The 24,285-nt window shown below is 53.5% G+C and overlaps 1 protein-coding gene across 1 annotated transcript; it reads left to right on the top strand.

Annotated features, from left to right (window-relative positions):
* Positions 1 to 7,967: 7,967 nt before the first annotated feature.
* Positions 7,968 to 17,990, top strand: PKDCC (protein kinase domain containing, cytoplasmic). Its single transcript, XM_042982105.1, has 7 exons — positions 7,968 to 8,767; positions 13,025 to 13,147; positions 13,748 to 14,019; positions 14,677 to 14,756; positions 15,012 to 15,119; positions 16,722 to 16,895; positions 17,116 to 17,990. Exons 1-7 carry the CDS (start codon positions 8,129 to 8,131, stop codon positions 17,202 to 17,204), a joined length of 1,485 nt encoding a protein of 494 aa, XP_042838039.1. The 5' UTR covers positions 7,968 to 8,128; the 3' UTR covers positions 17,205 to 17,990.
* The last annotated feature ends 6,295 nt before the right edge of the window (positions 17,991 to 24,285 follow it).

Here is a 24,285-nt window from a genome sequence, read left to right as displayed (position 1 = left end):
GCTCCAAGCTGTCAGGATAGAGCCCAATGCAGGGCTCGAACTCATGAACCATGGGATCATGACCTGAGCCAGAATCAGATGCCTAAATGACTGAGACACCCAGGTGTCCCTAAGCATTTTTCTTAATAAACATAGCCAATGTCATTCATCAGGACAAGAAACCCAATGCATGATACAATTCTGGCCACAAGTGAAGAAATTCAATGTTTCCTTTGACAGGGTACATTTATCATGAAATATGTATAATTTCCTAGAGGCTTTCTGAAATACTCACAATAGCTCCCCATTCCCCAATACATTTATAGACTCTGGGAGATCTTTTGGCTCCAGGCTGGGAACTACTATTCTTTGGTGACACCCAAGGTCTCTTTCCAACCGGGGTATGCTAAACCACGAGCTATAGCTTCCTTGTGTTCAGGGATTTGGGGAAGGATCAGTAAACGTGAACTAAAACAATCAGGGAAGGCTTGCTGGAAAAAGAAAGCCTTGAGCTGGGCCTTGAAGGACGGGCAAGCTTCGGACAGGTGGGGACAGGGTGTTGTCAGGCAGGAGAAGCAGAGTGTTCCCTAAGATTGGCGAAGCAGCCAGCCAGGCTGCAAATGGAGTCAGGAAGTATTTGCGGGTACAAGAATAGAAAAAGTCGGTTGCAACTGACTTTACATGCCAAGCTAAATTATCCTCCAAATGATGGGGAGTCATCAAAGATTTTAGAACAGGAAAATGATGTGTTGGAAACAGTGTTCTTGGCAGATGAATCTGGTGCCCATACATGCTTTGAGGTGGGAGTGAGGGGACCCAATCAACAGACCAGATGTGAGAGGAAGAGCCTGGACTGGAGAGGATGGCAGTGAGGAAAATAAAGGAGCAAATCCAAGAAACTTTTTTTTTTTTTTGTAAAGCACAGGACTTGAGTTTGAGTTTAGAAGCATTGACAGACTGTGAGGTGTCTTTGGAGCCTGGGGTACAGCAGTGAGTCACCAAGGGAAGCTCATGGGGGTGGGGGAGATGATGGGTGCATGGGGCATCTTGGGAAGTTTTTACTCACTACATCCTTCCTAGTGGTGACTAACCTCAGCAAGTGGGGTTGGAGGGGCAGCCAAGGTGCTTTCACATCTTACGATACATAATCTCCTTTAATGGAGGGATTTTGTATAATTTTTACTTCCTTTTTTGTGCTTTTTTTGGGATTTTTCAAATAATTATTTTAATTCCCTACAGACTCCCAGAGTCTCGTTAACCCTTTGTCAAACATCACTCCGGATTTGTTCCCTCCCCCCTGCAGGGAAGGGGAAGGAGGGAAATGATTTACAGGGTCCTGTTGGGTCTCTGAAAAACACATCATGGGGGTTTAGTCTCTACTCCTGAGTCTGTGGGTTTCCCTACGGGGGGGCGGGGAGGTCTCTTCAGTGTCCCTCTTTCTACATCTCCCTCCTTCTCTCCCCACTGTCCCCTGCCCCACAGGGCCTACCTCTGTCCTATAAAGACTCAAATATCATCAGACAGCCATCTTTGACTTCAGATAGCAATGCTGGGCTTGGAAAGATGGACCTGGGGATTTTCACAGCTGAAATCAGCCCGGCCTAGCCCACCCCATGAACTAAATTACAGGCAGCAGGAGAGAACCTGGAAGAGAACAAACTCTGCAGGCAAAGGCATCTGTGTCCAAATCCCAGCTCGGCCACTAGTCACCTAACCTCTCAGTATGTCAATCTTCTCATCTTGAAAATTGGAGATAATAACAGTATTTATTTCCTAGAGGTATTAAGTGGATCAAATCATGATGAAAGGCATTGAATAAGTGTGCTCTATCATTAGTATTAATAAGAACGACAAAATAATACAACTTGACGATCAAGCTCTGTTGCTTGGAGACAAAACACCTTAACTTAACGTACTTCCATCTTGGTTCCCACTGGTGGCATTTATTTGCCTCTCTCCGTCTCCTTTGGGACCGGAATCTTCTTCTTTTCCCAAACCGACAAAGAGCTGAGAGAAAACCTAAATCAGGGCCTGGGTCGCTGCTTCCTCATCTCATGGTGGTCTGCTCTGCCACAAGATTTGTGTGACATTCGACAGAATCCTCAATCTCACGAGACTCATTTCCCTCGTGTATAAAACAGGTGTAATAATACTGACCTCACAGTATGTGTCCAGAGGCTAGACCGTTCTCCATCAGGGTTCCAGGTAGGGTCAGTTCTTTCCTGCCTGCCCACCCCAGACCCTCCGCGGTCTCCTTTGCATCAGCTTCTGATGGTTTGGGGTGATCTTCCCAATTACACCATAAACTCCTGAGGGCACAAGTAGGGCCGAGATCTCCTTAACTTTAAGGAACAGACTTCCTCCTGGGCCTCGGTCCAGGCCAGCCTTCTGGGGCAGCCAGGCAAGAGGCAGAGAATTTTCAGCCCTCTAGAGGTCCAGGACCAGATGCACAAACACAACGGCTCCTCTTTCTTCGCCTTTTCTCTCCACTTTCCAAACCACAACCCCAAGGTTGCTTGGGAAGAACTGGTTCTTTCTATTTGACAACAGCCTGGAAGGAAAGTTGCCCCGTCGACTCAGGGTACATTTGGCCTGGTCAGAGAAGGTGTAACGTGTTAGATCCAATCACCCAGTCCCTATGTTCCATTCCGATCGCTCTCCCATGCAAAGGCCTCTGGACAAAGGCAAAGGTCTCCTTTCACCACCCCCTGCCTCCAGAGTCTATCCATCACCCAGTGATCCAATGACCAACTCTCCATCCATCTACTAGCCTCTCTATCTGCCGCAGGAACAGGAGCCCTGGGGTTCAGCTCTCACAGTCTCAGTTCTTGGCTGGGTCGAAGGAACACCAGCAGCCCCCTTATTCTACCCCCTGGTAATGGCTCTAAACAGGGACCTCTCGGCCTTCTCTGTCTTCCCCCCACCTCTACCCACCAGCAACTCCAATGAAAGGAAACAATGTAGGACACACATCTCAGCCACCCAGGAAAGGGAGAGAGAGAGAAGCTGTCTTACAACATCTCTCTGGGCTGGTGGGTGAGGCTGAGCAGGAGGGAGGAGGGAGGAAGAGAGAGCCTTGCCCAGGGAGGGAGACTGAGAGGGACACTCTGGACCACAGACCCAGACACACAGACACACAGAGAGACCAGCCCAGGCAGTGAGAGATCTGCGAGCCTATAAACCCTTTTGGTTGCGCGGGTCCTGGAGGGCCTCACCCTGTCACAGGGTCATGGAGCCAAAATGGCTCACATTTGCATCTTGGGACCCACACAGAGGAACTAAGCTCTTTTCCAGAAACAAGTGGAACAATCTCTCCTGGGTCACAGCTTTCTCTTTGTCTGACTACTCTTCTCAGGATTCAGGCCTTTTGTCTCTGTCTCCCTGTCTCTGCATCTTTGCCTATCTTGTCTCGTCTCTCTTTCTCCCTCTGCCCCCATCTCTGTCTCAGATCATTTCTTGGGGACTCTGCCTTGGGGCTCCCGCTCTCCAGTGTGTAGGAAACCTGACCTTCATCATCTGTTTTTTATATTTTGGAAACGTCAGCTTCCCTTCCTACCTGAGGGAAGTGGGGGTGGGAGAGCAGGCTGCCTGGCTCCACCTCTTTCCCTCCTCCCTCCATCTGAATCCACCCCATCTGAAATCCCACAGCTTCTTGCCCCAGGGAGGATAGATCCGAGGCCCCTCCTGCTCTCAGTCACTTTGGCAATAGGAGTCAGGCCCTGATTCACAGTCTTCCCTCCACAGCTCACCGTGGGGTGCGGGAGGCAGTGAGGCCCCTTCGGATCAACCCACCAGTGGTTTGATGATTTGGGAAAAAGAGAAAATGCCAGGCACAGTGAAAGCCCAAGAGGCTGAGAGATTTCACCAATGAAAACCAGGATGGCAGCAGTCATTTCTGCCTCTAGGCCGAGTTACAGCCAACCAAGCCATCCTACACATTGTCACAGATATTTGCTTGATACTACCATGAATTCTAGAAATAGATTACACATACTAAGGGCTTACCCTGTGCCGAGCCCTCTACTTGTCTTCGCATTACATCCACCCCCCCCCCCCGCCGCCAACTTCATGCGGTAGGTATTATTTTCTTCCACATTTGAATGGGAAAACTAAGTACACAGAGAGGTTAACCACCTCGCCCAAAGTAACTCAGCTAATCAGATGTGAACCCTGGTTTCTCTGACTCCAAGTCCCAAGCTCTACATCGAGGTTTCCGAGACCAGGGAAATGTATTGTGTACATTTCCTTTTGAAGGAAATACATCCACAGTAATCTGAGAATTTACCTTCAAAATCCCAGGGACCCAGGGACCGCCCCCCCCCCGCCCCCCCCCGTTGGGAGAAGCATTGTAACACACTACTTTCTGTGAGACCTAGAAGAACCAGCTAGAAGAGAGCATTTCAAGGAGGAGGAACTGGGAGGGCAAAAAATGATGGCTGCAAGTCAGGGCACAGTGCAGGCACCAGGCAGGGGAAGTCTGGCTCCATGCAGGGAAATGAAAAGGGGCAAACAGGACTAGGTGGAGGGCTGGGGCAGCTCAGGGAGGCCCAAAGGCCCAGTTCAGTTTATCCTCCAAGTTTTTGAACAGAAGAATAATACTCCAAAAGACGTGTTTAAGGCCTGGGCTGGAGGAAAAAGGGAGTCAATAAAGAGCTGCTGAGGGGTTGCTATTACAGTCCTGGCAGCCTAGGACCACCGGACAAAACATGCAGAAAGGAGGTATCTATAAGACATTTCCAGGGGTGCCTGGGTGGCTCAGTCAGTTGAGCGTCTGACTTTGGCTCAGGTCATGATCTCATGGTTTGTGAGTTCGAGCCCCGCGTCGGGCTCTGTGCTGACAGCTCAGAGCCTGAAGCCTGCTTCAGATTCTGTGTCTCCCTTTCTCTCTGCTCCTCCCATGCTCATGCTCTGTCTCTCTCTGTCTCTCAGTAATAAATAAACGTTAAGAAAAAATAAATAAATAAAAGACATTTCCAAAGAAATCTAGCATTTCAGAGTCTGAGCCATCTGCCTTCTTCCCAAGGATTGCTATCCAAGGAAGCCTCTGGGTTGGGTAGGGGTGTGGCAGGCAGAGGGAGGAGCAGGAAAAGGTGGTGTGTCTGCAGCACTGAGCCTTTACACTCGCAGACACTCTGGTCTGAGGGCTGCTGTGGCCGTGAGTGACAGTGAGAGGAAGGCTCTGTGAAGACGGTCGGTACTCAAGGCTCAGAGCTGGACACTGGCCTGAGGAGGAAACTGGTCCTGCCAGGTCTCTGGCACACGGTGGGTGGGCAGACTATAGATCCTGAGCTTGAAGGAGTATTTTGTGTCTTTTTCAGTTCTTTGAAAGGAGGACTCCTCTCCCTGGGTGGCAAAAAAAAAAAAAAAAAAAAAAAAGCAAACAAGCAAAATTTGGTTAAGAACTCAAGAACTGCCAATTCAGAAACTCTGATCTGTCCAAAAGTGCAATCCCTTTTTTTCAGAGGCCAAAAACCTATTTGCATCAAAGACTGTATATGTCTGTGTGTCTGCAGGCCGGTGAGGGAGACAGAGTGGGTGTGAGGAGAGAGCTGAAATGCCTTTGTTCCTGTGTGTGAAGCTACCGCTCTGTGGGCTTACACATGTGTGTTGTATGTACGTTTGTGCCTATTTCTCAGGCCCCTGTGTGCACCGAACTTTCAAACCATAAATAGAAACACTGCAGCTTGGCAAAGATATCATAGGAATAATTATCTAATTTCAGAACATGTTATTATAATACCTACTTGATGTGTAACAAACTTAACAATGTTCGCGTTATATTCACCAACTCTAAGTTATAGACTCACAATGCCAACTCCCACCTCAGAGGCTTCTCTGAGACCCTAGTACAGAGAAGGCCCCAAAGAAAGGTCTTTAAGGAACATCCACCCCCCCACCCCACCCCCCAGGGCTTGCTTCTGGATGCAGAGTCTGGCTGGGGAGATAGGAGATTGCCGGAAGTGGGACGCAGCCTAAATTGGGTGGCAACTCTGTTTCCTCCCAGAATCCCCAGTCCTCACCAGCAGAGGAACCCCTGGAACCGGGAAGGGAACGGCCATATTGGGGTCACCGAGGCAGATAAGCTTTCCCTGACTCAGCAGTGGGCTAGGGGGCCTCATGATCTGCAAGCCTCTCCTCTCCCCCAGGGCGGGGGAGGGGGGGGGTGCTGGGTTGGATTGAGGCTGTGTGAGGAGAATGTTTGCTGTTTGCTGCTGCTCCCTGTTGACTTTAGCCAGTAGCTCTGTTTACAAACCCAGGTTGGTTTTCCCAGCACAGTTAATTAGAACAAAGACATCTGGTGTGAGGGCTGGGGAGGGCATCTGCGCAGAGTGTTCCCCCCACACCCAGCAGCCGTGGGCCAGCACAGGGCAGATCAGAGCAGCTAAACAGGACCAGACGGAACTCACCAAACCCAAAGTTCTCAGGAGAATCGTGGCTGTTCTCACTCTGCCTTTCCCATGCTTGCTAAGTTAGACTGGGCCCCCACTTTCGAGACTCGGGGGACCCCCAGGAGTCAGGGATAGATGCCCCTACCTCAGTGGGATCACAGGCTGGAGATCAAAGACTCAGTCCTCTCCTCTGCCCTTCCAAGTCCAAAAGAATCAGGCAGAGATTTCTGTCCCTCTCTCATCACAGTGACTGCATTCTGTAGGAATGTCAGACCTCTTCAGCCCCCTGCAGGAAAATCTCCTCTCCTGGACACCCCCTCAGAGAGGTGTCCTTCTGACACCTCCCTGACTCCTCTCCAGCCAATTTCTGACACTGCCAGGGAAGAAAGAGATTAACCAGTCCAGAACCAGAGGGAGGCAGGAAGGTGCCCAGGAAGGTGAGAGGTTCTGGGTGGACAGTTCCAGGGCTGTGGGGATGTGGAGGGCTGGGATGGGGAGGGGCAGCGGCTTATCTCTCCCAGGAGGGGGGAGCTCACTCCAAACAGCTAATGCACTGGCGTGTGAAAGCCCCTCAATTAGCACTAATGATGCAATCAGGGAGGGAGGAGGAGGGACCAGAAGTTCTGGCCGAGTCAGCACCGACCTACACACAGAGCACACACACACTCCTTTCCTTTCCCCGGACACAGTGGCCCCTTCAGAGACACCAGTGCACACAGTCCACAGACAGCCTGGACCACGCACGTCCGTGGGTACAAACGCATTCTTTGCACAAGCTACTAGCATGCATATGGTTCTGGATCCGCTGATGACCGTGTCTGACTGCGGGGATCCCGGGGAGAGGGTTTCGATTGGGGGCTGCAGGGACAAGGAAAATGAGAAACCAGACTTAGGGGTGGAGGTTCAGTAGGGCATCTTCGAAAACCTCATGATTGTTCCTCTGATCCCAGAGTTCCCGTCCCACGCAGACTCGCAGGTGCCAGCCTCTCTGCGTCCACCTCTCCACACCCCCACCCCCTTCGCCCAGAGATCCGAGATTAGGCGAGGAGCCGCCATCCCCAGCCCCACCCGCGGGAGGCTCTGGGTCCCGGGAGGGAGCTCTGAAACCACGCGGACCCCCACCACCCCAGAGCCAGCTGCTCGCCCCCCGCCCCCCCCCACCCCCGCTCAGCCCATTACCCTCCGGCTTCACCCCTTTATCTTCTCCCCCACCCCGCCCGGCCAGCTCCGTTATCCGCCTCCCGGTCCCGTTATCCGGCAGCCCGGCCCCGTTATCCGCCCTTGCGCGGGGCCCGAAGCTCCCGCGCGTCGTGGGGCCGCCGCTGCCCCCTCCCCCTCTCGCGGCCCGAGCTCGGGGGCCCGCGGGCTGGGCAGGGCCGGAGCCGCCTCCGCGCCGCTTCCCAGGCCCGGACGGCCGCGGGAGGAGGTCCCGCTGTCAGTCAGCGGGGAAGGCCGGGCCGGGCGGCCGGAGGGGGCGGCGCCGAGGACGGGCTCGGGCCGGGAGCTGGGAGGCGGAGGCGGAGGGGGCGGGGGCGGGGGCGGCTCCGGGCCTTATAAGCGGCGGGGGCAGGGCGGGAGGGAGGCAAGTGTCAGGCCGATGTGCGGCCCGCGAGGGGCCGGGGTCGGGGCCGCCGGGGCCATGCGCGCGGACTGGGCAGGGGGCCGGCGGGACGCAGAGCGGAGCCGCCTCGGAGCCTGAGCCTCCTGGGGCCGGGGCCGGGGAGCCGCGCGGGGCCGGCCGGCCGGGGGGGAGGGGAGCGATGCGGCGCCGGCGGGCGGCGGTAGCCGCGGGTTTCTGCGCCTCCTTCCTGCTGGGCTCCGTCCTCAACGTGCTCTTCGCACCGGGGTCGGAGCCTCCGCGGCCAGGCCAGTCCCCCGGGCCGTCGCCAGCCCCGGGCCCGGGCCGTCGCGGGGGCCGCGGGGAACTGGCCCGGCAGATCCGAGCGCGCTACGAGGAGGTGCAGCGCTATTCCCGCGGGGGCCCGGGGCCCGGGGCCGGCCGGCCGGAGCGGCGGCGCCTGATGGACCTGGCTCCGGGCGGGCCGGGCCTGCAGCGTCCCCGGCCCCCGCGGGCCCGGCCCCTGCCCGACGGCGCCCCGGGCTGGCCCCCGGCTCCCGGCCCGGGCTCCTCCGGCTCGGGCCCGCGCCTGGGCTGCGCCGCGCTCCGCAACGTGTCCGGCGCACAGTACGTGGGCTCAGGCTACACCAAGGCCGTGTACCGGGTCCGCCTGCCCGGCGGCGCCGCGGTGGCGCTCAAGGCGGTGGACTTCAGCGGCCACGATCTGGGCAGCTGCGTGCGCGAGTTCGGGGCACGGAGGGGCTGCTATCGGCTGGCGGCCCACAAGCTGCTCAAGGAGATGGTGCTGCTGGAGCGGCTGCGGCACCCCAACGTGCTGCAGGTACGACGCGGGGGGGGGGGGTGCTGGCTGGACGTGCCCAAGCCCGGTCACTCTGGCTGGAAGAGAATCCTTGGTCTTCTAGGTAAAGAAACGGAGCCCCAGTGACTGTGTCCACGTTAAGCTGGGGGCACAACCCCCACCGTGGCTGCTTCCCACCACACTACCCTGCCTCTCACTCCTGAGTGGGTGTCTCTTTAAGGAGGGACTCCTGGGTCTCTCAGCTTCCACACCATATCCTTTGAAGACAGAGGCCAGGACAGAGGGTCCCAAAACTAGAGGTAGGGGTGCCGGTCTGTTAGGACTTAGGACCCTGCTTCGGGCTGGAGCTAGGGTGTTGAGTGCCAGGGAAATAACTGCAAGCCAAGACACAGAGCAGAGGTCATCCCTGAGTCAGGATTCCAACTGCAATGATAGGGCCCCCTTTCCTGATGGAATCTGAACCCCTCTTCTCTCAATTTCCAGTGACTTGTCTGACTTTGAAAATGGGACGGGACGGCAATGGGTTTGGGAATGGCTAGAAAGAGACCCTGTGTCAGGCTTGATTCCCAGACTATCCCCACCCCTTACCCCACCCAGAAGCCACTAGAAGGACTGGAGGGAATTGGGTAGTAGGCCAGGAAATGCACAGCCCTTCCCAGAAGTGACCCTGCCATTCTCCAGGCCTTAAAGTCAGCCCTTAAATCCTTGAGGAAGCCTTAGGGTCTTAGCTCAGTGCTCAGGGGACAGACTACAGGCCCGAGGGTCTCAGGGTCACATTATCAGAGTAGATGTGGTCAGTAGCTGGAAGACTGAAAAAGCCAGATGCCCAGGTTCCTGCTAAATGGGACTCTGTCCCTCTTGTTCCCTGGGGGACAGAGGGGAAAGATGAGACACCCCCACCCCTTGTCCCCTCCAGCCGAGACTAAGAGCATGGGCCTCTCACAGCCCCAGCACTGCCCTAACACACCCACTTCCTCCTCTCCCCCAGCTCTATGTCCTTGAGTCGGCCCTAGGATTAGACAAACTGTTCCCTTTGCACATGTCTGAGCAGACTGAGAGGGGAATCCCTGACTGGTCTTGGCCCGCGGAACAGAGGGTGTGTGCAGACTCCCCAGCAGAAGAACCTTGCCCACACCTTCCACCTCCTAGCCCACTCAGATTAACCTTTCTGCACCCGGCAGAACTGACCAGAAATCCAGGAGTCCTTCCCTCCTTTGGCGAGGAGGGAGATGGACCCCAGGCCTGGGTGGGTATTCCAGAATGAGAGAGAGAGGCCAGAGAGCTATTTATATTCCCGCTGGCTCCAGGTCTCCCCAGGCTACCCGAACTCTGGTCAGACACTTGTGACCAGGTCCTAGGCCCTGAACCGGCTGCAGGAGGTCAGGCAGAGCCAACAGTTGTGGGTAGTTATGCCTGGTTGCACAGCTGACACTGTGCCTGGAGCTCCGGAGAGCAAGCGGCTGGTTACGTGGCCGTTCTAACTGGGAGGATCTTGTTCTCTTCGCTTCCCAGGGGCTCTTGGGAACTTTTTGGCAACCCTGGGGTGTCAGTCTGATTCTGAAGCAGTGGAGAAGCAGGACATTAAGTGTGAGTTAATTGACTCAAGACGCCCCTCCCTTAGGACAGGTTTGAGGTTTACTGCGCTTCCCTGTCTCTTACGGAATTTCTCCCTCCCTCACTAACCCCAGCCAAGCTTCCTGACCAGCATCTAGCCAACTGCCCCCACACATCACAGAGTGATCGTCAGCTTTAATGTCAGGCCCCCTGCCCAATTCCGAAGGCGCCAAAATGAAATTATATGAAACAGCCGAATAGTTTTCACCCATCCCCTCACTAGACCAAGACTGGGCTGTCTGAGGTTGGCTGTGTGACTTTTCCAGGGTCAGAGACTGGTGTTAGTCACCCTGGGGCATAAGGGTTATATGGTGGGAAGGGTCCCAATCCTTTCCATCTGGGGAAAGCTAAAAGGCTGCCATTCCAGCAAGGAAAGGCTTCTTTGGTGTGAGTTTAGGAACTGCTTTGGGACTGATTTCCATTGATCGCCCCGACCCCCAGCCAGGCTCCTTCTGGCTTCCTCAGCAGCGTGTTACCTCTGGTGCCAGGGAAGCCTGCTGCGGGGTCTTCTTGCTCAGGAGGCTTCAGTGAGGGTGCGCAGGGAACTAGAAATAATGTTTTAATACCTCTTAATCATTTAAAATTTCAAAATCGTTTGATAGATGCCCTGGGGAGGAGCCAAAGAATGTTTCTGACAATTCCGGCTCCCCCAGGCCACCCGAAGCCCCTTCCCCCTCTCTGGCAACCCCAAAGTTGGTTCTGTGGGTTCTAATAGAAAATAGCCAGGTAACATGTCCCACGGGCACCTCCCAGCACTCTCTCTGGTCTCTGGGGACTGCCTGGGTGAGCTCTCTCTTTCTTCCGTCACCCTTCACACACACACACACACACACACACACACACATGCACACACACACACACACACACACACACACACACACACACTCCTCACGTGATAGATGCCTCTATAGCCTGGGGTCAAAGGGCGCAAGGGTCTTCCCTCCCCCCAAACTCCCGTAGTCCCAGGAGCTCAGGCCTCAGATGGGGCCCCAGGCGTTCTTGGGCCCAGAATCTGGCCCTGCTAGGGTATATTTCTTCTCCCAAACGAACAAAAGATGTGCCTGAAATGCTCAGCCTCACGCTTCCTGGGGGGGTTAATGGTGTCTTTTTATTTTTTCCTGAGGGGTGTTGATTAATACCTCGTTAACAGCGCATTTAACGACCTCCGGGTGTTTAATACCCTTCAGAAGTTTCCCACAAAGGCTCAGACTCTGGGCAAGAAAATGAGAACCAGGCCCCAGGGCTGCTCCCCTTACCTTCCTCCCCCCACCCCGCCCCACCAGGATCTGGGGCCTCCCTGGGCTGGTGCGAGGTGGGGGAGCAGACAGAGAGGGAAGAAGAGGGTGCCTGGGACTGTCCCCTGATCCCCCAGTTCACCACCCTGGTGAGCTAATGGCGGACGCTGAGTCGTGCCTTCTCTCTCATGCCAGCAGGACTGGGGCCGCTGGCTTCAGGAAGGGGGTGCTGAAAGGGCACTCCTGGGACCGAAGGGGGCATGTGAGGGCCTGGAGTAGATCTGGGCGGGGTGTGAATGATGGTAAGAAGGGTGATGGTATGGTATGTAGGGACATCTAGCCCGTGCTTGGATCCTGTGCCGCACTCCCCCCTCAATCCCCACATTGTGCAGCTCTCCCCTCTGCCTGCTGCGGCCTGGACAACTCAGCCTTTGTGTTCCTACCCCACAGGGTGCTGGTTGTTTTGAGCAGCAGCTGACCCCTAACTGATGTGCGGTGTGGTGGCAGAGGCTGAAGGAAGCAGGGCTCTCTGTGGATGCTGGTTTAGGTGTTAATGACAAAGTCAGGCTGTGCTTCCCACAAGTCCCTGAGCTGAGCTGTACCAAGCCCAGCCTCAGGTCCTACGGAGTGGGCAGGCCCTTGTGAGCATGCCCCCAAAGAACTGATCTTCCCCAGAAACCTTCCCTTACTACTCTTCCCATTGGTGGGTGTGACCACCGCCTCCCCCTCACCACCAACATACGAAAAACACGCCAAGGATGTGCCCCTTGGACACTTTGTTCTTACCTACTGCTTGTTCCCAATCCCGAGGGAGCTTGTTTTACCGCCCACAAGACCAGAGCTGAGAAAAGAATGAAGCTGCCCCCAAGTAGAAATGATAAAGAATAGAGAAGGATTGGAGCAGAGGCAGAGGTATAATACCAATTTGCTGGCTTGTTGATTAACGGATGATATTCTTAGAATTCGAGTGACGTAAATTTGAATCCTAGCTCCTGCATTTATCAGCTGTGTGATGTTATGCAAGGAACTTAACCTCTCTGAGTTGGTTTCCTCACCTGTAAATTGGAGACTAATAATAGTACCTACTATGCCTGTGTAAAGTTATTATAAGAATCGAGTTACGCATGTAAAACATTTAGCACAGTGCCTGGCACATGGTTGACACATGGTGTCCAGACCTGCCCATTTACCTGGGAGGCAGGAGGTAAGAGGCTGATGTAATCAGCAGGAACTCTGGCTGCAGGGACAGAGGGCAGGCTTCTCAGGCAATGCTGTCGATGCTGGTCTCTTCTGGCCTGAGCTGCAACAACAGCCTAGGGATGGGGGTAGGGGGTCGGTAGTGCACAGGGAGGGGGCATCTGACAGCCCAACCCTTCTCTGTCCCCACCCCGACCCTGTGACCTAATGACCTGCCCTGGACCTCCCCTAGCTCTATGGCTACTGCTACCAGGACAGCGAGGACATCCCAGACACCCTGACTACCATCACGGAGCTGGGTGCCCCTGTGGAGATGATCCAGCTGCTGCAGACTTCCTGGGAGGACCGTTTCCGAGTAAGCAGGGAGGAGGGCCGGGCCCTGGGTTCCTCCCTGGGATGGTTTTCCCTTAGAAGGCCAGCCCTCCAGAGCAGCTTGACTCCTCCTCCATCTAAAAGGAGGGAAAGTTGGAGCAAAGCTGACTCGGCCATCAGCCAAAGGGTTAAAAAAAGAAGCAAGACCTAGAGGATCCTGACGTTTTTGTACTCCTGCCCCCTTACACACACACACACACACACACACACACACACACACACACACACGTAGCCTGGCTGCAAAGGACTAGAAAAGACCTTAAGGTCAGCTTGACCCTCCCTCTGTTTCCACACACTGAACTAAAACCACATTCAAGATGCAGCTTCAGGGAGGAGATCCGTTACCCACAAGCTTATGTGCCGCCCATGGTCAGGGTCAGGCCAGCCTGGATTAATAGAAAAATCACTGGCTTGCTCTGTTAGGGCCCTGACCCTCAGCCCTTAGTAAGTACTGGGGCCTTTAAGAGAAAAGCCAACCCCCCCACCCCAAGCGAAGTCCAGAACCCCAAAGGGGTGAGCCCTGGAGCCCCCCAGGCCCTTTCCCAGGAGAGACACGGTGAGCAGCCTTGTGTCTACCCCTCAGATCTGCCTGAGCCTGGGCCGCCTCCTCCACCACCTGGCCCACTCCCCGCTGGGCTCCGTCACTCTGCTGGACTTCCGCCCCCGACAGTTTGTGCTGGTGGATGGGGAGCTGAAGGTAACGGATCTGGACGACGCACGCGTGGAGGAGACACCATGTACAAGCAGCACAGACTGCATACTGGAGTTTCCAGCCAGGAACTTCACCCTGCCCTGCTCAGCCCAGGGCTGGTGTGAGGGCATGAATGAGAAGCGCAACCTCTACAATGCCTACAGGTGACCTCCACTTCCCACTCAGGAAGGCCAGGGAGGGAGAGTGGGCCCCGGAGGGCGTGGCAAGGGGAGAGCCAGCGTGGGCTCCAGGAGGCCAGCCAGGGCAGGGAGGCTCAGCCTTGACCCACAGAGCAGCAGCGGCAGAGAAAGTCTTCCACCCACCCACTCAAGAAGGGAACATTCAGGCTCCTGATGATGATGCTAAAAATAGCTCCAAGGAGAATCTGGGTTGGGGGGTGGCAGCTGGAGACTTCTTAAAATAGTGTCACAGTGGAGTCTAGGGCTGGTGGGATCGGTGTTCCCCCTTTCTCCCCTGGTCCTTCACCTCTGGAAGCTCCTCACTGGGCCCCAGCCAGGGGGCTGCTCTGACAACGATCAGCTCACGGGGTAAGATGGGACTGGGTGGTGGGGAAGTCCTGGGGATGGATGAGGGAAACAGACCTCAGCTTTCAGTTTCATGTAAAGTCAAGTTTCGGCCTTAGCATATGCCCAGATCCCTACCCTGAGTCCGAGCAGACTCCTTGGTACACTCTGGGGTTATGCCTAGGCCTGAGGGATCAGGCTCCCCGGCCCGATTAGGGTTCTGTCCCAAGTTGGGGCAGAGGAAAGATGCGTCCTCCAAGGCTGGACCACTGAGCCCCTGGTTTCTCTCCGTCCCAGGTTTTTCTTCACATACCTCCTGCCCCACAGTGCCCCACCCTCACTACGACCTCTGCTGGACAGCATTGTCAATGCCACAGGTGAGCTCTCCAGGGCCCTTCCGCGTCCCATCACCCTGCCCCTCCCCCAGCAGGCATGGAGACAAGAATGACCCAGGACAGCACATAGTCCAGAAACCATCGTTTCCCAAAGTGGCATTCTGTATCAAACCCCCTTCCAGTACGCTGGTCATGTGGGCCCAGGCTTCAGAGGGAGAGAGGGAAAGGCAGCTGGTTGCCACCTCAGGGAGGAGTGGAAGCCCATGTACCCTCTCATAGCCACACTGCACTCTGCAGGAGAGCTCACCTGGGGAGTAGACGAGACTCTGGCCCAGCTGGAGAAAGTGCTACACCTGTACCAGAGCGGGCAGTACCTGCAGAATGCCACGGCAGGTGGCAGAGCGGGTGAGTGGCTCCAACAGGGCCCCAGGGGCTGGGGAGGTGGGGAACAGGTGGGAGGGTGAGTGGTCGCCCTCACTGGGCTAAGCGGCTCATCCTTCTAAGGCACACTTGGGGAGACCACTGACTGTTTAGCCTTTACTTGGAGGTGTCCTCTCTGGCTGAGTGGTCATTCTGCCTTGACCTGGGGAGGTGGGCCCTGATACCCCTTCTCCGGGTGGCTCCAGACCCCACTATGTACTGACTGTGTGACTTTGAGCAGATTACCTTCACCTCGAGCCCACTTTGCTCATCTGTGAATTGGGTTTATTACGTGCCTCACAAACTACTTCTGGGGAATAAATGCCAGGGGAAGTGTGTGCAAGCAATTAACCTTGGTTCCTATAACACAGCTGGAATACAATATATGTTTGCTTCTCTTTCCTTCCTCTACCCTTCTGGGGGTGAGAAAGGTGGCTGGAGGTGGTTGGGGCTCCTTAGCAAAACGAGTCAAGAAGCCCAAGAATTCCGGGCGGAGAATTCTAGCCACTGCTATAGTCCCTCCGCTGAGGCCCTGGGGTTTATCATGGTTGGCAGGGGGGCCAGGAGTGGGCAGCCTCTGTATTCAAGGAGCTCTGGCCAGTCTTAGGGGTGGGGGAGCCCTCGTTAGCCCTGTAAATAAAGTTTAACGAGGTGAACAATGGCTGGCTCTGTCCCTGAGGACGCCGTTTATGGGGCTATAAATCACAGCCAGCCCTGGACTTTGGTCTAGTCCCTGGGAGAAGAAGGAGGCAGGAGGGCGGGGTGACCAGAGGCCCAGGGCCTCTGCATTATCAGTGCAGAGCTGAGGCTCCCCTAGCAGCCGAAAGGACTCAGGTGAACAGGCGGCCTGCAACTAAGCATCTTCCTGATTGAGGAGCTCTCAGAGCATTTGGGGGCTCTTTCCGCTAATGGAAAGATTTTTCCTCCAGCCCCCTCCCAGACACTGAAGTTGTCATTGCTGTGTTCCACGTTCATTTGCATTCCCCTTAAGCTCAGAAACCTCCCCTTAAGCTCAGAAACCTCTAACTGTCCCCTCCCTCAGGAGCTTGCCTAACCTCTCTGCCCAAAGCCAGGAGGAAGTAGGACCAAGGGGTGCTCTAAACTCTCACTATTCCAAAGTGCCATCTGCAGACCAGCAGCACCAGAAGCTGGTTAGAAGTGTCCAATCCTAAGCCTCGCTCCAGACCTTCTCGGTCAGGATCTGCACTTTAACCAGATTCACTGGAGATTCACAGGCACACTGAAGTTTGAGAAGCTCTGCTCTAAATGTCTAAAATGTCCTGATCTCCAGCTCTGTGTGTGTTTATCCCACGATGTGCCCGCCATCATGTGCTGTCTGAACCCACTGCGCACTCTTAGATTTGGGAGCTGTGTATCTCCCAGAAACTGAATCTCACCTTTGCCTTTACTGGGTGGTCAGCCCAGTCCCCCAGTGGTAGCTGCCTTCATCATCTCCACACTAGGGCTAGATTTCAGCTTTCAGCTTTCCGTTAGGAAATGAGTCTTAGCCCTGTTCATAAAGTGGCCCCAGTGCCCTCATGCCTAGAGACACAGAGTTCTCATCTGAGCTCCGTCCCCAACCCACAGAGTACCAGCGCCTCCCAGGCAGCACCATCCCCCAGGAAGACTACCGCTGCTGGCCCTCCTACCACCATGGAAGCTGCCTCCTTTCAGTGTTCAACGTGGCTGAGGCCGTGGACGTCTGTGAGAGCCATGCCCAGTGCCAGGCCTTTGTGGTCACCAACCAGACCACCTGGACAGGTGAGCCAGTGGGAAAGGACACCCGGAGGGAGGTGACTGGAGCTCCCTGGAAGAAACTGACAGGTAGCAGTCCCCCATCAGAAGCCAGGTTTGATGAGAAGACAAGAAGGCAGAGATGATGAGGGACAAGTATATGTGTCCTCTGGGCAGTCACATTAGGGAGACTGGCCCCGCCTCCAGGGAGAGAAACAGTCCTGTTACGTCTCACCTCTGCCCCCAGGTCGGCAGCTGGTATTTTTCAAGACAGGATGGAGCCACATGGTCCCCGATCCCAACAAGACCACATATGTGAGGGCCTCGCTGACCTGAGGGCCCAGCTGGCGGCAGAGCAGCCCCGCCAGCTGGGCTCGCCTGTGGAGGGAGGGAGTGACTTTCATATGTCACCTGCAAAGCCCTGCAGATGAGGCTGACACCCCCCAGTGAGGCGACCAGGACAACGTGCAATAATGCCAAATGTTAAAATGTGAGTTTACCGGTCTAGGTATGGGACTGCTGGCCCCAGGCCAGGAATCACGGGGGGCTGACTGGCTCTGCAACCCTCTGAGTTGCCAGCGAGGCTCAGGCTGGTGTCCCCGCGGGGGCCTCTGCCCCTCACTGGGACAGTTCTGTGGGCAGCCCCATCACTGTGTTCATGGTGTGAGAATGTAGCCAGAGCCCCTGCTGCTGCTGCTGCTGCTGCTGCTGCCCGCCACAATCTGGCAGGGGCTGCGTGGGACAATCGGTCACGGGGTGTTCTCTCAGCCGAGCTCCGGATGGCGATGCTCTGGGATGTGGGAAACTCCGTACCTGGGGAGGCCGCCTCCGGCCACTCAACCGGGGGCACCCGCAGGCCAGCGCAGAGGCGGGAACAGAGGAGCACACACATGGTATGAGCCAAGACGTGGGGTCAAGGAGCAGGTTGCGGTTTGAGCCAGGACCTGGGGTGGGGGTGGGGCCGGGGCCTTTCTGCCTCATTTGCTTTCAGTGAAAGCCGCCAAGCAGCCAAAACCAGCCTCTCCCCCCTCCTGGAGTTTGTATATCCAGAAGCTTTTGTATTTCTTGTTCGTTAAAATGTTTATTTTTGTAAAAAAAAAAAAAGAAAAAAGAAGAAAGAAAAAGGAAAAAAATCAGTCAATTAATAAATGACGTTTCCTGGCAAGGATTCTTCCCAAGCCACAGTTTCTTGGGTTGACTTACTCATTCTCACTTAACGTCTTTGGTGTTTGGGGGAAATGGGGGCAGGAGGTCATGGGGGATGACCTCTGGAGGAGTGAAATCTTTGTGGCAAACACTGCAGTTGGCAAAACGTGTTTTCAGGTCCCTCTCCCATGGTGCCCACCTCCCTCCTTGGCCCTCCATATCCATGTCCGGACAAAAGACATGAAGGACTTCTTCCTACAGGGAGCTTCACGCTTTAATACACACCGGCTTCTTCCATGCAAACCTTTTACCCAGAGGACTGATGTCCTAATGGCGTGATGTCAGCCACGTCAGGGGACTCCCAAGCAACCTGCCGTCAGGTCACCTTTGCCCCATACAAGGTTTGGCCTCATCATCGTCCCCACCGCCCACCGCAAGCTAATGGGCAATTTTTTTTTCAGAGCCTTTTCCCAAGCATGAAATATATGGAAAGTGGGAAGAAAGGAAAGTCTATGGAAAGACTAGCCCCTTCTTCCTGGGTTTTAGGCCGGAGGGTCTAGGAGGGGAAGACTCAAGCGTGTGGAAGCCCAGAAAATGAGGACCTAAGTGTTCAAGATCACACGGAGGCCACAGGGAGCCCAGCACAGATACGTATTTTCTAACTTGAAATCCTGCACCTTCCCTCCTACACACCGTTCTCCTTCTAGAATATTTTCAAAGCACACAAACCTTTGAGGGTTTTGAAAAGAATGACCAAACTTTAACTCAGAACCCAATTTCTCTTCAACAGATGTCATTGTTGTAAGTTCTCAGGTACAAGACGTCCCTGTATAGTTCTAGGGGATTGAGGAGTCTGTGTTAGTTCTAGAATCCTAACCGTGGATGTTGCATAGACCCTCAGGGTTGCACCTCACTACCACCATGCCTAAGCCACATGGGCCACATCTTGCCTCTGTCTACCTGGACTTGGTGATTGCGGGGAGGGTCAGAGCCACCACAGTATCTCACACCATGTCTCAACCAAGACAGGTCCCAGCCGTGCTTGCCGCCCTCAGGCCCTACCCTTCCACGAAGGACCTCAGCTTTTCTCAGTCTCCACACCCCTTTCCTCAACGGAACTCATGTGCTACAACACATCTAGCCTGCCCCTGCCATCCAGTGTTAGATTTACACTTTCTCTGTTATTCTCCAGCTGCCAACCAGTGCATAGAGCTCTGAGGACAGAAGGAACCACGTCGCTAAGCTGGGACCAAGCAGGTGTCATGGGGCTGGGACAGGAAAATCTGCAGGTTCTGTGCAGTCCAGAGAGAAGCAAAGACCTTGATTACAGTCAGCAGAGAGGCCCACAGGGAACTGTGTGGCTCAGTGAAAAAGAGCAGGCTGAAGATGAACCAAGAACTGTCTTCTAGACTCTAGAAGTTTCTAGAGGTGGCTGGGGGAGAGGGGCAGGCCTATCCTCAGCAGGGTACGATTATCATTCCAGTTGGAGGTCCAGAGCACATTAAACTGTTTTAGAAAGAGTGGGGCACAGGCGGCTGAGGGGAGGGTGGATTGCTTCTTCCCCAGTGAGCGAGCCTTGCCTCAGAACCTAGATATCTGGGGCAAAAATGGCCAGGCTCAGTCCTGCAGAGCAGAGAAAAGGGCATTTGCAGCTGGGAATGGAGAGGTGATAGAGTGCCCTGAAAGGAAGAGGACAGGGAGTAAAAAGCCTGAGGCAAAATCATCCCTCCCCCACAGATGGCCACTCACATGTAGCCACCTGTCTCCCTGGAAAACGTTCAGTTCCTGGGTACATCTTGTCCCCTTCCTGTGGAAGCCAGAACCACACCCCCTCTCCCCAAAGTCTATGTTCTTTCCACTCCGCTGCGCGGCCAAAGATACTCAGGCCTCATGCACGGAAGAAATACATTCACCCAACCAAAGCTGCAGGTGGCAGTCCCAGAGGAGGGAAGCCAGAGGTGAGTCCTTTCCAGGGCTGGGGAAGTAGGAAGCAACATGAGAGGGGTCATGTTGCCACTGGTCCCCCGAGAGGCTCTGGAGGAATGTTGGCCAGTCCTGTGTTTTGCTCTTTGTGTGATCTGGGCTGTGACAACTCCCTGAGCCTCCCATCTCCTCACCTACAAATTTCAGATCAATAATATCTGCTTCACAGGAGTGTTATAGGGACTGAATGAAATTATGCAAGTGAGGGTCTTAGCCAGTGTCAGCAGTTAAGTGTTTAGGAAATACTAACTGACCTGTCACTGCTCTGAGCGAGCTGAGCCCTCGACATTCATCAGTGACCTGGCCTGGAAGAGTATCCAGGTGGACAGGGGAGGACCAAGGCACAGCCAGACTCTCCCCACACCCCACCTCCAGCACCCCCAACAGGGAACCCTGCCATCGCCTGGAGGAGGTGGAGCCGGGCTCTCCGGGTCAGTGCCCTGGGAGTTGAGTGTGTGGCAGACAGGAGGAAAAGGATTAACATGAAAGCAGAAAATGGGATTAGGAGGCCTCAGGATAATGTGCCCACCCGCCCGCCATCCATGACAACGGCTTCTTGCTTTCACTCTTTGGCTTCTGGAGCCCAAAGCATGTAAAGCCTGGTTGCTCTCTGTTCCAAGGGGCAGAGCCAGCAAAAGACTTGGTAGGCTCAGAGCATGAGACTATTCAGTCCGCTAGGAAGAGGGCCAGGCTGCCTTATATGCGCTTTCTCATTTAATCCCCATGGCAACTCTGAAACGGGTGGTGGCCCAGATGAAGACCCAGGATGCAAGCCTCCGAAAGCCCGTATTCTTTCCCCTCCACCCTCTGTCTCACGGGGGAGCACAGCGTCCCCCTGAACCCAGATCATTGATGCACTCAGACCTGCACTTCCACTGGGAAGGGTTCCCAGACCCACGACTGCCTTTGACAGAAAACCCAAAAGGCAACTTAAGGAGACCAGGCCTGCCTCTCTGGCTCATCCCCAAAGGGTGAGGATGCCCCCAAAGAACCTGACCTTTTTTAAGGACCCCTTTGTGGTCGGTCACAGGGACTTTTATTTCCCCTGTTCACTTCTTTGTGAATCCAGGCCAATACTGCACCATCAGGTGGAGAAAATGCTACCTAAGTCCCATCTATGTGAAGGGGACAGACCACGATATTTCTGAAAATTACCTCTTAAGTTCTAGAGGATCCTTAACGACCATGTACAAGGAGTTCATTCTCCCACCCCATTCCATAAATCAGAACAAGACCCATCTCAGCCTCCTTTTTTAAGACTGTGATCCCTTGTCCTTCTCCCCCATCCTATGTAGTCCCTCACCCCCAATCACTCACCTACCCTCTGCTGGTCTCCTTTCAGCTCCAGAGTGTTTCTCCTGAGATGTAGTGACAAGACCTCCCCCCTCTATCATTCAGGGTCCCAACAGGAAATGGAGAACACACTGAACATAAGATATATTGACAAATGTGTGGGTACAGGGGAACCCTAAGGGATAGGGCTGTAAGCTGGGGCTAATAGCAGTAGAGGTGTTACCAACTCTACCCAAGGGAAGGGAGTATAATCTGCTACCAGACCTCAGAGGAGAACCTGGAAGGAGTCAAGTGACCAAAGGACATGGCCAGGCAGGGTGACCTCACAAGGAGGGAGCCAGAAGACCAGGTACGCTCTTGTTACCCTCCTCCCCGCCCCCTCTAAATCCCCACCTCCTGTGATGCTCTCCATCGGTCAAACCCACCTGAAGCCAGAGGGACCTTGGTGTGAGGTCTGTAATTGTCAGGGAGTCCTCGAGAGCATGCATTGTCCTGAGGGCTGTGATCATCCCCAAGGAGACAAGACCTGGCTCTTGGAACATGAAAAAAATCTCAGATATCCCAGTGACTGGTGGCCCTCCCAGATAGACACTATGCTATTAAAATCCCATGGGGGTGGTGCAATTAGGATAAAAGTATCCATAAAGAGGAGCACCTGGGTGGCTCAGTGGGTTAAGCATCTGACTTCAGCTTAGGTCATGATCTCACGGTTCGTGAGTTCGAGCCTCACAACAGGCTCTGTGCTGACAGCCAGAGCCTGGCGCCTGCTTTGGATTCTGTGTCTCCATCTCTCCCTCTCTGCCCCTCCCCCACTCATGCTCTGTCTCTTCTTGTCTTTCTCTCAAAAATAAACATTAAAAAAAAATTTTTTTAAGTATCCACAAGAGTACTTGGCAAGGGAGAGGGCAATGATGAAAACTAGGTTAAGAAGCCCTGGATTGTAGCGACCCAAAACCCTTTCTTGGGCTGTCACTGAGAGCTTTAAATCTGTCATCCTCAAAAGCACAATTTTTACTATTATTCTCTAAACTGATGTATAATTCAACACACATTTACATGGACTGTCTGTGCCATTTAGAGTAAAAACAGAGTGCAATTTGAATTATTGCTCACTTAATGCTTTACCCGACCAACCCTTGCCCACGGTGAACATCAGACTACGCACGAGTGTCCCGTGTCTCCCTGCAGCTTACAGTTTTTGGTTGACATCTCCCCACATGGAAGAACTCAGCATCATTGGTGAGCCAGGCAATTTCAATGTACACTCTCACTCCTCTCTCAACTGCTCAAGCCACAGAATATTTAAGTGCTAATCATCATAGTGAATACTGAAATATCAGACATGCCCCTGCCCTTCAGGGCCCACAGTGTCACTAGAGGTGTCACCAAAACATCACGAGAGATGTCACAAATACACCACGGTAATATACGAGCTGTGACTACAGGGCAATGAAGCCAATTTCCACAAGTCGCTTGTGAAAGCAGAGGGCTGATGGTCACGTCTCAAATCACTAAGAGCCAAGTTAACCTCATCTCCCTCAGGAGCCTCAATTCCCCACCAGGAGCCTCACTGTCAACACGTTTCCATCCAAAGAAAGGCCTATTTATCCTTACTCCGTATTTCTTATCTCTAAGCCGGTTCCCTATTGTCACCAGACATTCCCCCCATTCCCATGGCGACTCAACAGGCTTTGGTATGGAGCCTGTCAGAAGCTCCTTAAAAGTGTAAATAGAGTGTGTCTACTGTTTCCCTCCTTATCCATACACTTATTTGGCCCTTCAAAGAGCTCTAGTAGATTAGGGAGGCATGATTTCTCCTCACCAAAGTCAGGCTGCCTTCCCACAGGAGGTGGAGTTCGCCCAAGTGCTCTGTAATCCTGCCCTGAGAGGTGCTGCCGACATGCCCGGCGTGGAAACAAAACTTGTGGGCCATTTCCCAGAAGCCCCTCTGGCACCCTTCGGTTTTTCGGCAAGGAGGTCCATCTCTAGAGAAGGCTCTCATTTTGTCCTCCCCTCCCATAACGTCAATCCCCTCATTTATTTGGGGAAAGATGTGTAGGCAAAATGAAAATAAAATACACAGTGTGCTTCCTTTCCATTACTTGGAGATTTCGGGCACTGTTAGTCATCTGAACCCATACAGAAGATAGTGGTAAGATTATCTGTATCACATTTCATTTTATGACATATCACCTTGTTTACGCCCCTCTTTAGGTTGTTTATAGGGTATAAAATACCTTTAAATGCTCTGGTCTTGTTTAGTCATTTTTTTTCTCCCATCAATAAAAAATTTTAAAAGCAGCCCTTGTTCTAAGAAATGACTATTGTACTTAGGGCACAAAGATGCTTTAATGGGGAAAGACAGTTGGTCTTGTATCTTGGCCTCCCATATCTTTTTGAACCAGACTTTGATGCTCTCTCTGTGGAGTATTCTGACTCCCTCATTGAGCTATGCGGAATTTTGCAGTTATTAAGAGCAAATGAGTTTCTTCTTTAAACATAGGCCTCTGCTTAGTACATTTAGTACTATTTGACTTGGGTCTCAAGATAGTGCTATTCCCGGAATGGACTTCACATGCTGAATTTTTTTTTTTAATTACCCACAATCCTATCACATATGCTGAAATGACTTTTTTTTTCCTACAGCCTCTCCAACAATTTGCTGAGATGAAGAGATTTATACAGGGTACTTTGGGGATAGGAATTTACAGGTTAACTCTTTAATATGCAAGTTATTATATAACCCACTCATGCTACTTCTGAAAATATATTCTGAGCAAATACTTCAAAATACAAAAAAAAAAAGACCCAAATACATGCAGATGTTCCTTGAAACATTATGTAGAATAACAAAAAATGAGGATTATATAGCAATGTGATAAAATATGTACATTACAGTGTTCAGTGCGAAAAGCAGGATGCTAACCCACGTATGCAACTGTGTAAAAAATCATGTGAAAAGACTGGAAGAAATACACACAGCTAAAAATTTTGT

Source organism: Panthera tigris, chromosome A3 (genome assembly GCF_018350195.1).
Source record: "Panthera tigris isolate Pti1 chromosome A3, P.tigris_Pti1_mat1.1, whole genome shotgun sequence".
Taxonomy (NCBI): Eukaryota; Metazoa; Chordata; class Mammalia; order Carnivora; family Felidae; genus Panthera; species Panthera tigris.
The sequence above is the reverse complement of the archived record's forward strand: the minus strand, read 5'-3'. Positions and strand labels throughout refer to the sequence as shown.

Excerpts from the sequence above, each read along its gene's own strand:
- PKDCC (XM_042982105.1), top strand. The coding sequence starts at position 8,129 with ATGCGGCGCCGGCGGGCGGCGGTAGCCGCGGGTTTCTGCGCCTCCTTC. Across the intron at positions 13,148-13,747 it reads CCTGGGAGGACCGTTTCCGA|ATCTGCCTGAGCCTGGGCCG; the intron begins GTAAGCAGGGAG and ends TCTACCCCTCAG. Across the intron at positions 14,757-15,011 it reads CAGCATTGTCAATGCCACAG|GAGAGCTCACCTGGGGAGTA; the intron begins GTGAGCTCTCCA and ends TGCACTCTGCAG.